This window comes from Polypterus senegalus, chromosome 14, assembly GCF_016835505.1.
Source record: "Polypterus senegalus isolate Bchr_013 chromosome 14, ASM1683550v1, whole genome shotgun sequence".
Lineage (NCBI taxonomy): Eukaryota > Metazoa > Chordata > Cladistia > Polypteriformes > Polypteridae > Polypterus > Polypterus senegalus.
In genome coordinates, this window is record NC_053167.1 from 70,413,463 (window position 1) to 70,427,676 (window position 14,214).

Below are 14,214 nucleotides of genomic sequence, written 5' to 3' on the forward strand. Positions count from 1 at the left end.
TAAACACTTATGCTGTTAAGCCTTTTTTATATTTTAAATGAAATCATAAATCTATTGCAATACCCTCAGTCTATAAGGGAGAATCAGATGACTTTCTTCTATCCAAGGTAGACGGTTTAATACCAAATGTAGTTGCAACCCATGTTTGGAAATGTGGGTTACACTGCAACGTAATGAGCATGGCGAAAATGAAAAGAGAGAAAAACTAGCATGGCAAACATTGAAGTGGGCATCTCTTAGGATTTTTAAGATATGATTGAAAATTAACTAAAAAGAAAATGAGATAAGGCATCTTGATCATGCAGCAGTGAGTACCTCTTTTATTAAATTGGCTTAGGGTTCAAACTACCATTTCAACTCATTCTTGTTTGATCATTGGTTGTTGTTTCCAAACGTTTTTCTAAACTTTCTTCCGTACAACGCATAAATTCTCCCCTATATGTATGTCATTATAATGTAACACTCAGTTGCACCTAAACACACACTCATTTGCACATGGCCAATTTAGAATTAGCACTCAAACTGACGAAATATTGTTGGACAGTAAAAGAAAAACAAACATGCAAACACAGGAATCAAACTGAGGTTTAGGAAGTAGTATTTTCTGTAATTCACCTTGCTGCCTATCTTTCCAAGCAGGCTATATTATAAGGGTCACCAGCATACTCCACCAGTGTTATAGATTCACTCTTTTGTTTTAAACACATTTCTGGCCCAATCATTCCAGGCCTGACAGGAGGTATTCTTTTGTTTTCATAGTGATGATCTTTTACTCAAAGCCCTCTTTTGGCTGAAGGGACCACGTACTTTCATCCTTCTCTTCTTGGTCAGTGATCCTGATCCTCTGCGTATGTGGTAATGACCTTCCTTGTCCCATTTTGGCTACGGGAGAACATTGTTGCCATGCTCTGCTTCTCCTTTCCTGCCAAAACACCCAGTCAACAGAAGGTCATCTATGCTCTAGTGCCACTGTCATTACTGGCAGGTCCTGTTCAATTGATTTCATTGTTATTAATCCCCTGAGCCATGTTGCCATTACACACTAGAAAGCTTGTAGCATTACTGCAATAGCTGCCCAGTTGTATGGACAACCCTTTAGTCTTCAATCTAAAATTTTCTGAAATGCACTGTCAAGAGAAAAAGCCTATAGCATATAGCATAGATATTACTTTTTCAGCTCAATAAAGTGACCACATGTGAACTGTCTTAAAGTTTTAGAATGTTCTTAGAAATTGAGCACAATAAAGCTCTACTTGGCATATATAGTGGATTATTAATATTTAGGTTTAATAACAAATAAGCCACCTTGTCTATTTCATTTTTATTTTCAAAGTGGCCAGGAATATTGAGAGATGTTTTCAGTCCAAGCCATCAATAAGTAAATAGAGCATTCTGAAGGAGGTAATCTACCATTAAATATATGTGTATACATAGCACATCCTGCAGAATATATACCCCTATATTCCTAGTATTAATGGGCAAACCATTGCTGACGTGTAAAACTTTAGAGCACAAAAATACTCATTTGATTAGACAAGGTGTGAGAAAAGTGTGCCTGTATTACTGTATTTTTGCATTTGTAAAGCTTTACCTTTATTTATTTTCAAATTTAATGGACATTGAAATTTGCAATATCCTTAAAGATATGAAAACTGTTACTTGTCAGGTATTCTGTCACTTTACTCAAAATATAACATCATACAGCAGAAAGAAAGAGCAGTGATAGCTGCAACAGGCCACTCAGTGCTAGTAATTCAAGTGAATGGAAATAATGAACCAGACCAGTCTGTAATTTGAGTCCAATTAGTGCACAAGTAGGGTAGGACTAGGGGAAAAAAAAGAGAAAACATCTTAAAGCTGGTAACTAAGCTCTGAAGTGTGAAATTGGATAACAGATTATAAATTTCGAGGTAATGTTGGAATCTCATGCAAAGCATGGAAGTAGTACAAGAACTGAGAAGTTATGCTTTGAGGGGGGTAGAGTAGGTTCATCTGCTAGACTTTACTGCTGCATTAGCTTCACATGCCTGCAGCTGCTTCTCTACTGTTTGATAAACTGTCTGCTTTGTACTATTAATAATAATATAATGTGCTTGCAGCTTTTGTAAATATTAACCTGTACTGCAAGCAATTGGGCACAGAAAGTTTATATCCTGATTAGGTACATGTACAGCATGGGTTGAATAAGGCATGGTTGAAAACCTCCTTTTTCTCTGGTTCCAAAAAGCCTCTTTAACTGTCTTAGGATGTTTGATTAAAATCATTTGCAGATTTTGTGGAATTATGTTGTAATTTTAATGTGTGACTGCATAATTCCAATTTGATGCACAGATAACCGTGAATTACCCATAGCAGGAAATTTCTCGAGTGCAGTGCAACCCACAAGATAGACAGAAGCATGCAGTGCACATTGGTTTATTGAATTCATTTAGTTCGAAGTGAGCTGGAGTGACACTTGGCCAGACTAATCGGCATTAGCAGAAAACTGTACTCTCTGCCCTGGGGTCAGAGCCTCTGTCAGAGTGGGATATTGGCTATTTTCAGAAATTTTATGCTGCAGGGGGGAGATTGTTGAGTTGTGGTTCACTGGATGATTGAATATTTCATTGCATACTTTTAATGCAGAAGAACTGCCTTGTATACATCTCTGTTCAAATGGGTTTTTACCAAATGCAAAAAAGTGATGACTCCTTCATGAACGAATGGCTTGTTTTGTTAAGCATAGAGAACTAACTTGCTTCCAACAAAGAGATGTTCATATGGCTGCCTCAATTACAGTTTTTATTGCTTCTTATATCGATTTTTGCTTTTCTGCTTTCTTATTTCATTCCATGAACTGTTATGTTTGAAATAATGACACTTACTGTACTTAGATGGCAATCCCAAATAGATGGAGAAGTTCTGCCTATTCAAGTGAGATGTCCCTGAATAAATGTGATGGAAACAAATCTGGAAGGACGGAGATTTATAACATAGTTAGAATTGAGTCTGTGAAGAGATTTTTTTATTCATGATTTATGACAGCAGCAAATTATTTAGATATTTTGTCTTACTAATAAAATATTTTTTTTCTCGAACAAGATCATTTTTTACTTCATAATTACAGCACATTAACCCCAAAATTGTCCATATACTGTGTAGAGAAGGTATTTTTTGTTTGTTATTGATAGCAAACATGCTCTGTTTGCATTGACAATTTAAGTGTCATCCTTCAACATGAAACATTAAGCACTAGGAATGTTGGAGAATGTGAAACACATTTGCCTGTGACCTTCATTGTAAAAGACAGCTGTACTAAAGCTGACTGTGGAGCATAATGACTCATGGGGTTTCAGTGCTATCTCTGCAGCATCCTATGCAAAGTTTGAACTAATGCAAGTCACACACACTCACAGAAAACTGCCAGTTAACCTAACCTACAGGTCTTTTGTTTGTGGGAGGAAACTGGAGTACCCAGATAAAAATCCACAGAGTGGAGAAAGTGCAGACACTCAGTGCAGCTAGCCCCCCATCATTTGGCCATAGAATGCTATACATACAGTACAAGACTAGGTGATTCTGTTTGTATTCCAGCAGTATGTTTTAAACCTACAATTTAATTTTGCTCTTTTCTCAAAAGCAATAAAAGTAAATGTGAGCTGAATATTTCAGTTTGTCTATGTTGTTACATGGCATTACTAGGTTTATTTTTAGAGTGATTTAACATGAGTGGTTAGTATACACAAGATCTGGCTGGAGGTTGTTGCTTGGCTATCTTGTTTGCTCAGGAAAGTACTGGGTACTCAATGGGAGCAAGTAATTTTCCTTCTCTGCTGCTGTGATGATAGATTGCAGTGCTTTCATTGGAACACACCATGCTTGAGACAAGTTTAAATAAGTCTCTTGCTTCATTTCTTAATTATTGATATTGGTAGCCACCATATTGCATAAGATTATTTAGCCCGGCCAAAGTGCATTATCCTAAACATTAATTTATAAAGACACTTGTTTTAATTATGTTTCATAAAGCAGAATTAACCAAGATCAGCAATGACAAAAAATAGACATGAATCAATGTTCTTTACCACCCTAAGAAATTCAGAATCCTAGATAATGCAAAAACCAATTGTATATGAGATGTCAGTCAGTCACTAATAGAACTTTTTTCTTCTTCTTCCATATTCATTTTCCGTGTGCATGTCTATATCCTGAGACCAGTGGCTTCTAAGAAGTCCGCTGTCTGTTGTAGCTTGTCATAGGGCCTCCACAGCTTTTTAAAAAGTATAACACCTTCTGGCCAAAAATGGTTTCTCTTTAGCTACAGAATAGGGCAGATGTGGAAGTGTTCAGGGATCTGTTCCTCACCGCCACACACCTACCTTGCCTTTTCACTGAGACCAAGTTTATTGAGGCAGTAGTGACCAGTTTTGAGATGAAAGATGGTGGTCTAACTCCTCCTACTTAGCTTATTGAGGTGGTCCTACTATGGGTCATATCCATTGTTGAGGTAATGCCACTCTGTCATTTACTTCTGTTTTAGAAGAGTCTTTGCTTCATTGTATGAGGTGGGGATGCAATATTGGAGAAGCTGTGCTCCTTTTTTGGCCAGTCAGTCTTCCTCTTCTCTGCCATGAATGCCAATCTGGGCTAGTATCCACTGAAGCACAACCTTCTTTTTCTCAGAAATGGTGCCAGACCTGCCGAAGAGCTGCATGATGGATAGGTTAGTGGAGCAGGTCATGAGGGTTTGAAGGGTCAGACAGAGAGTCAGTGACGAATACAATGCTCTGTTTGTTTCAGCTTTCGACTGTCTGGTGCTGTAATGCAGCTTTAGGGCAGATACGTCTCACTAGTTCATCAACAAGGAGGAAGAGGAAGGTAATCGTTCTGTTCGAAGAGCAAATGTAGATGCCACTATGTCCATTCCTGACATTTTCTACAGAGAACCAAATGCTCAATATCATACCTTACAATATAGAGTATCAATACAGTTTTTCAGCCAATGCAGCATACTTAATATTTAAGTGCACAGATTCCTAAATGATGAAACAGTATAAAAGAATAGCCATGCCCAGTTTAGCAGTAAGTTTTTGGAATGTCTTTGGAAACATAGTGAGGACATACAAATGACTCATGGGATTGCACTGAGGCACTGGCACTACCTTCAGCTCCAAAGACCCATTTCTCTGCATGCTTCACAATCTGTGCCCATGAGGTTTAGTGACTTACAGAAACATGTAAAGAAACTTGGTGGTGTCACTGTTGCGTGACAAATTCTCAGCAGTCAGTTAAAAATAGTAGAAGATGTTGATTACAGTGTATTCTCACAGAATGGTTTCCCACATCTTCATTTAGTTGTGGCAGCTTGCCACTGTTGTTTTCTGTGATGTACTAGGCCCTTTAGGCCTTGAAATGCTTAAGAATTGCCACATCTTTATTGCAGTCTCAATGAGGTCTGAATCTTTACTTTCTTAGACAAAACCATGTCATTTTTCATTCCTTTTATATGTAGGTCTGTCTGTTAGTTTAACATTTTCTGTCACGTGACCACTGAATTTTCTTTTTGTATAGTTTTTTTTTAAGTTTCTGTTTGCTGATTGTGATGCTTCAATAATGCAGTCTGATGTGGGTGGATGCAAAATTTTAAATGCCTTTTGTCTTCCTTATATAATAGCAAAGTTGAACAAAGAAACTTAAATTATATTTTTTGTTTTGGGTAAAATTTGTAAGGACTTATCTAAGGACTTGAGTTTGATTCCTGACGCAGTCTCCATGTATCCCTTTGTGTCTACAAGTTTTCTCTATGCACTTCTGCTTCCTCCCACATCTCAAAGATGTGTATGTTAGGTTAACTGTTCTTTTAAAATTGGTTCAGTGAGGTTGTGCATGTCTGAGTGTGCCCTGTAAAAGACTGCTGTGCCATCTAGGTTTTTATTTTGCCTTAGTCCAATGCTGCCTTAATAGTCTTCTTCTCTCCACAACCCTGCATTTTACAAAATGCAGATTTGGAAAATGCAGTGGATGCTTAGAAAAGCTGAACAGCTGAAGTCATAAAAAATTAATTTTTGGCAGTGTTTCTGTTGGTAAAAGGTGGGATTTGTTTTGTTACGCTGCTCTCTGGTTTCTGCTGTGTAAATAAAAAATATATCCATACAAACAATATCACTTTAGATTGTCTGTGCAGTCCCCTGCCAGTGTGCTCTTTGATCCTTGCCTTCCATGGTCCCAGCAGAAACCTATGTGTTTTTTAAATCCCACAATATGAAGTCTGTGATCTCTACAATTAGCTGTCACCCCGCCTGTGTGCGCTGCTCCTCCGGCCCATGCACCCCATAATCAACCCTGTTCTTGTGTGCACTCTCTGTAATCTGCGATCTAGGAGCTGTGGTATGCACATTCTTATTGTATGCACTCTAGTCTTTGAATGTGACCCGCACAGCATGCCGACTGGCATTTTTTCTGTGAACTTGGCATGTCACTTGCCTAACAGCATTCTGGCTATCAAGAATTCACTTCCTTTTGCTCTTCTATGTGTCAGCCACATGTTGTGCGGCCAGATGCTCCTGGCTTTATTTAAATGAATGTGCCATCACCTCCTTAAAGTAGGAGTGTTGTGCCATATAGTGCACCTCTGAGAATGCAACCTTTGGTCACCCTCATGCTCAGTTATGAATGACTGTGCGCAGTAACTGTGAGATTCAAAATATTTATAGACTTCACAGCTATAATAAGATAATACCCAAAATTGTTTGGGTTATTGTCAGTTTTTCAAAACATAAAGATGCCCAAGGCATCAAAGCAGAGAGAAAGCACTGTTACAAAAAGAAAAAAAGGGATGAAATCGGGTGAATTAAACTGGCATAATGTGCCACATTTGTCCAGAATGTCTAGTTTACTTTTAGCCCATAGAACGGCTTTAGAACATCCACTTACCTTTTGATGACATCCTTCTGTAAATATCTGTTACTGTATAACAAAGCTCTAAGCAAGAGAACAGAACTTAAAACTTCTTAACAACTGACTTGGCACCAGTAGAGAGCATAGCTGGGGGTTAGCTTGCAGTGATTTTGCTCTAAATTACTAATGCATGTTGCATATGTTTCCATTTCTAACTCACTTGTTCAGTTTAGGGTCATGGGGTGCTACTAGCTATCCTGTCAGCAATGAATTGGAAAGCTCTTGCTTTACAATAGGTTTCCTATAAATACCTTCCATCCATTTTTGTACTGCACATCCAGTTCAGGGTCACAGCGAGTCAAAGCCTTGTCCTTGCATTATTGTTCACGAGGGTGCAAGTCTATTACAGTATGCCTGCACACATGTGCAGTGTCACACCTAAGTGGAGTTGATTTACAGTCAGCAATTTATTTATTACATGTCTTTATAACATGTGGTGGGACTGGCTAGAGTAGCTGAAGAAAACCAATTCAGGGACAATTAACAGAGACTTACCAAGTCAGGATTCAAGCAGGCCTGCTAAAGACACGAGACAAGAGGAGTTATCATTGAACTGCCATTCCAGCTGTTTTAAAATATGTCATTGAATATTTATTTAGTGGATTTTGGTATTTTAAGCTATAAATATTTGCTTCTTTTTTCAGTTGCATAGTGTGACCTCTGATGCTGCTGGTTAGAGACTTTCTGTTACAGTGTTAGTGACAGTCGCATTGTTTAGTATTCACACCACCACTGTCTTTTATTGCCAACACCCTGCATAGAGTAATAAAAATAAAGAATGGTGGAGACAATAAATAGGTATTGCCTTTAAATTCACTTTGAAAAAGTGAAATGATTTTAACGGAATTTGTAGGATGTCATGCTTTCCTTCTTTTCTGAAAGAAACACATTTTGCTAATGTTTGGATTCTTTTCATAGTCATGCCTGTATTTGCAAGGTTTATTCTGAGTGTGCCTAAGAGGCACAAAAACTCAAACATACAGTCTGACCAGAAAGCTCAAAATCCTGGCCTGTGGTTAATTATTAATTAAAAAAATCTCTGATGCATTAGCCAGCATCTGCTTTCTTAAGCTTACTGATTTGAAACAGCAACTTTGGGAGGAATTGATGACTCTGGTATGGTGTAGTAGCTTTTTACAAGAAAGGAAACAAGAGTGGTAGTTCTGAATACAAACATCTTCAGTATATGCACACATACTTATTTAATGAAGGCATTATAAGCCACTGGCCTAGTGTGTAATATATTATTAGACTAGAGTTCTGTGCTGGTTAACGCAGAAGATGCCTGTGGGCTATTTAATAACACATTTGTCCATCACTCATATCCTAATTTACCCTGCATGTTTGAATGGCATGGTAAGATATGTTGTTTTCAAAAATGTGACTGACATAAGCCAAAATATGATTACATGTGAGTGATACTGTGCGACACTCCTAGTCATTTGCGTCATTCTCAACATGCCAGTTTCTAGGTGTACCTCACTCATTATTCCTTTAAAACATCTTTACGCTATGGGTAAGCTTAGAATGTAAGAAATGTGACAGTTGAGAGGAGATCATTCACTCCCTTAAGCCCATTTGTTTAGCTAATAGTTAAGCTGTCCCAATGTCTCATTCAGATTCTTCTTAAAGGTTGCAAAGGTTTCCACTTCAACTACATTTCTCGGTAGTTTGTTCCAGAGTTCCACAACTCTTTGTATAAAGAAGTACTTCCTGGCTTTAGTCTTAAATGTACCTCCCCTTAATTTCTACTGGTGTCCTTGGGTATGTGATTCACAGTTAAGCTGAAAGAGCTCTGTTAGATCTATTTTATTAATGAGAATTTTGAACATCTGGAAGAGGTCCCCACATAGTCTCCTCTGCTCAAGACTACACAGGTTTAATTCTCGGTGTCTGTCAGAGCTGGAAATGTCCTTATGCCCTGGATTGCACTTGGTTGCTCTCCTCTGCACTGCTTCTATGTCTTTCTTGCGACTGGAACTGTACAGAATACCCCAGTTGTGGTCTGACTAGTGTGTTAGATAGTTTACGTATATCACCAGCTGTTATGGTATAACATAACATTTTTTGCCTTTTTAGTAAATTATCTGCATTGAGTCCATTTGGTTGTTCAACAGAACTCCTGAATGGCAGAGATCTGCAGTTAGACACGTTTCAACAATTCAGTCACAGTGTTCACCAAGAATGTGTGCCCATTAAATCCCATTTGTAGCATTCATTTCTGGAATTACATCTCTGTCTTTGCGAGCTCAGACTCTCCAGACAGCTGAGCGCTTATTGTAACAGTGGTCAATACGCACCTGGTGCCTTACCAGGGAGTTCTATTGCCATTTTCCTGCTGGGTAAACGTCATTAGACGTCATGCTAACAACAGAATGATGCTTGACTGTGTTGTGTAAAAATTTGTATAAGCTATACACTACAAGAATATGTATGCTAGACTTTATATGTGTATGTTGTAAGTTAACATACAAACATTCCTTTTAGATTTCTTAATTTTTTTTTTGTGATTAAATTATATTAATTAAGTAAAGATTACAAACACTAATTGTGAACAGCATTGAAATACAATAATTTTAGAACCATGGTGCCCAGCACCTAAGTTCACACCTAAGGAAAAACATGGACACTCCATCACAGCTCACTTCAGTATGGCTTTGGACAAGTCACGGAATGGGTTGCATTTTTAGAATACAGGAACTGGATAATTCTAATAATGTAAGATCTCAAACTTTGCTTTCCATAAGTTTAAGGACAACATAGCAGGGATTTCAAACGAGAAGCTATGGCTGATTTAGCAGTAACTGTACCCAATTCCCTCTGCTGGAAAGTGAAAAGATTGGAAAGGTCCAAGGGAAAATAAAACAAGAACATGCCTAGAGTTTGGAAGAACAAAGAAAATGCAGTGGATCATCAGAAAAGCCCAAAGCAGAGAACTGTGAGCAGTTAAATACAAATAGTGGGCACTTTTTAATGAGATATGTTGGTGATTGGGGTTCTGAAATGGCAAAGTAGTAATCTCAAAAATCACATCCCAGTTAATAATAGTAGAAGAGGGAAAATCGCGCACCGTTGATAGGAAGTTTTTAATCAGACTGACTTTCCATCTTTCTTGGTCAAAATGTGTTCTGTTTCAGATTGTCTTATAACCTATTCAGTCCTCTGTTTTCAAACCAGTATAATACAATTTATTTCGTGACAGTGGGCTAAAGCCTATCCAGGCAGCTCTTTTAGCAAAGCAGTAACGAACCATAGGTGCAGCACCACTTGCAGTGCATATTCACACACACTCAAACCTGGCGAGTGTAGAGTTACCAGTCAACATAACACACACGTGTTTAGAAATTTGAAAGATTACCCATGTGTACATGGTGTAAAAATACACACTCCCCACTGAAACTGGACTTGAATTTGAACCCAGTCTTCTGCACAGTGCCACAGTTGAATTTCTTTAGGAATAATTTCTAACCCCACTTCTTTCTAGGTTTCAATATAACATTAATATAATAGGCTAACGCCTTTATCCAAGGAGACTTACAACATTCAATGTAGATTTGGTTACATTTCTTTTGTTTTTCCAATTGGAACAAAGGTACAGTAGATGAAATGACTTGCTCATGGTCACACAGTAACAGTAGGATATGAACCCACAACATCAAGATTTGAAGTCCAGGGTCTTAACCACTATGCCATAATGTCTGCCTGCCTTGGATAAAGGGGTCAGCCAAATAAGTAAATGGTATGTGTAAGATATGTTTGATGCCCTTGTCAGCTTGCCTCATTTTAACTTTGGTGTTGTGTGTTTTTCCCTTTAGGAAACCTTTGCTGCAAGCCCCTATTCAGACCCTGTTCAGGTTGAAATGTACAAAGAAATTGCAAAACCGCAGGAAGATCCCGAAATGCTGTGGGTGATGGGACCTGTCCTTGCTGTGATTCTGATCATCATCATTGTCATCGCAATCTTGTTATTCAAAAGGTGAGGATTTGCTTGTAGATTACATTCATGCCTATTGCAGTTGTTAATTTGCAGACAAGGTTTAATATGACTAAATATCTCAGTTCATTTTAGAGTCTGTTAGCCAGATATTGATAAGGAAATAGTTGTGTGTGCTTACCATTCATCTAATGCTGGCTGAGCGGGAAGATCTTTAGGCAGTGAGAACATGTTTAGTTTTATTTGTCAAATCGTATAAAGGAAAATCCATGTGCCACGTTGACTGAAGAGTAAGTATGGACCTTTTGCAGCAGGATCCCTGTCATGGCAGAGTCCAGTCTGTAACAGAGTATATCTAAGAAGACAGCTGAAAATATGTTTAACATTAAGGTAAATTTTATTACCAGAGCTCATCTTCTGTACTTTTTTTTCCAAACATTTTGGTGACTTTCCCATGGTAATGCTTTCCTTTTCTTCTGTTTTTGCTTACACTTCTATCCTGTTAATTGATTATTTTGTTGAGTTGAAAGAGGTTGAGCCTTGGTTTTGTTATGGAAATCGCTAACATGGAAGAACCATTATCCCCTGGAGTTTATAATGCAGTTAGTAATTAAGAAAGGTAAAAGTAAATTACAATTTAAAAAACCATCAGATACTTAATCCCTTGTTAATAGCACGTTGGGTCCCATACGATTTTCACCTGCAGCTTCGTTCATTAGCATAATTAGCAGGATGCTGCAGTATGTTGCCCACTGTCAGCTGTTACGTTCTCCCAGGTGGTCATCTTACATTTCCCCCAAAATGGCCAAAGCAAACTCTATCCTCCCCAATGCATTATTTTAATAAAAGAATTTTTATGATGGGAGTTTAAAATAAAATAGTTAAAGATTTCAGGTAGCAATGGGGATTACATCTCAGGCTCTGCAAGATTGTGTTCAAAAATCTCATTTTCTAAATGTCACGCCAGGCATTTGAATAAACCACAGTACACAGCTAAGTGAAAAGCTTGCATGTCAGGTGTCATTTGTCTTGAGATGAACATTCAAAAGCAGATGCTTGCTGACATCTGTAGGTGAGAGAGAGAGAGAGAGAGAAAGAGAAAGTAATTTAATCTCACTTGTCTTTATCTTTGTTCTTGCCTCCCGTTGGATACAGCAAACAAGAAAGGTAGGATTTCTTGCATGTGTATGTGCTTTTTTTCTGTCATTTCACAATTATGATTGTTTTGAAGTTTATGAAGGTTATTTTGTTTGTGCATGTTGAAAAGTATATATGCTGCTTTGAAAGGAAATGCTTCCTTACATGCAATTTAATCAATATAGCTCTGAGATGCCCCGGGTTCTTTCTCTTTTCAAGAACAGCGGCAGAAATAAGATAGCTTGTCTGCTCACACAAAGGATGACCAATTATCTTGCGATCTAAAATGGCCCCCCTTTTTTTTTTTTTTTCCGATGGAGAACCTGCTGCTCAGATCAATTTAAACCACAAGATTGTTCTCTGTAATTTGTGAATACATATTTCAAGCTCCCTTTTTTCAGTTAATTTGTATTTTATGTACCTGATTACACTATAGTATATCATTTAACAAACCAATCAGCTTTGCAATCTTTAGAATACAACTGGCCCAAACAAGAGGTCAGACAAAGAATGAACCAAAATTAACTTCCTTGATGGTTCACATAACATCTCTACAGAATCTGTCCTGCATAAAGGATTTCTGTGTCACCTCCTTGTTTCATGTTTTGGAAAAGTGTTGCCTGGCGAGTACCTTTTGGATATTATCGCTCATGTAGTAGTGTCATAATGAGATGACAATTCACAGTGAAGGTATAACATGGCCCTATCGTCTATATGTTAAATGGTAGGGATCAGGTGTGATGTCAATTGGATGGCATCCATGTATAAGAGATCCAGACAGACTGAAACATAGCAGTGGAAACTGTTATTTGAAACGGAAAGTGACAGTGGTTGACATAGTCAGATTCACCTCACCTCTAGACACAACATTTTGAGTCTCGGTAAGAAGTCATTTATCTAGACAACATGGATAGGTGTGTGCAAAACAGATTTAACAAACTTCAGGAGGATCTGTGCAGTGTTTGAAAGATTAGTGCCTACTGGTGATATAGTTTTATTGGCTGGGAAAAGGAGGACACACCCAGAGACATGATTGGGATAAATGGCCAGAATAAGTGACACATTCATTGATTGTCCGCAAAAACACAATGTATATGAATATTTTTACTCATGAAGAGTGCATCATACAATTTCATCTTGGCTTAAAATTCTGTTACCTCACTTTGTAGTTGTGTCATCTTAATTTACACTGTGTTCTGGAAGTTTTAGTATAGAATGGTATTGATCTACTATCTGAACACTACTTGGTGCTGAGTTGGCCACCTAGGAAGTACTGTGTTTTATTAAACTGGTTAATCTTTGTGTGTGTGTTTTACAACAGATAATAACAATAGATATAAGCTGTGAAATTCCTAACTATATATAAAGATTTTTAGTGAATGGGTAGAAAGAAATTACGTTTGGCGTCTGTTTATATCAGTCGCCAAATGTAATTTCCAGAATATTGAGTCCAACACAGAATATTGACTCCATCTCATTTGTTTCCATTCACCTGTCCATTGTGTATGCATTCAGTCAAAATCAGGCCACAATGAGCCCAAGTCTATTCTGGCACCAGATGTTGTAAGGAAGGAATTCCAGACGCATGAACTCATATCAGTGAAACTCTCAAAAGTCTTCAATTATCCTTGCACCATGAACAGTATGTTCCCTGGAGGGAACCCACAGAAAAAAGAAAAAGAAGAGCAAACACATTCCACAATTGAAGCTATCCGGAACGCTAGAAACAAAACCACCATCAGTCATTGTGACAAAGCAATGCCTCATTTTCAGAGATTTTGCTGGTATTTTTGCTCGTTTAGTTATCTAAATGCTATATTTTCTCCTCATTTCATCCAGTCAGTCATAAATCCACATACTCATGTTTTTCATTAGCTATCTTCAAGTGTTTTTTTTTTTTTTTCTTCTTTTCACTGTTTAGGTCTGGATGTCTGCTATATTGACTGTGAAAATTTTGAATATCACCAAATTTAGGGTCTGGTAAAGCTAAGTTTGGTGAATGCCAAATAGATTTTCAGTCCTTTACTGGTGGCACTTGGAATTCCTCATTGTGCCGACAACTATGCTGATTCAATATCTGAGGTATTATTGATGTTAAGAGTTGCAGAAACTCTGTAGTCAAACATAAAAGCAGGATAATTGGAAAAGAATAATCTGGTACATTATGCTGGATCAGACAACATTTAAAAGAATGAATTAGAAAAAAA

The 14,214-nt window shown here is 37.7% G+C and overlaps 1 protein-coding gene across 17 annotated transcripts in view; it reads left to right on the forward strand.

Annotated features, from left to right (window-relative positions):
• ptprfa (protein tyrosine phosphatase receptor type Fa) overlaps positions 1-14,214 on the forward strand; it is a 596,272-nt gene that overhangs the window by 516,203 nt on the left and 65,855 nt on the right. For 9 of the 17 annotated variants that reach the window (XM_039734603.1, XM_039734602.1, XM_039734608.1 and 6 more), the window contains 2 exons: positions 10,752-10,912; positions 12,026-12,037. In XM_039734603.1, coding sequence (XP_039590537.1) covers positions 10,752-10,912; positions 12,026-12,037 — 173 coding nt within the window. The remainder of the gene's footprint in view (positions 1-10,751; positions 10,913-12,025; positions 12,038-14,214) is intronic. The other 8 variants (XM_039734605.1, XM_039734609.1, XM_039734611.1 and 5 more) reach the window with 1 other exon arrangement.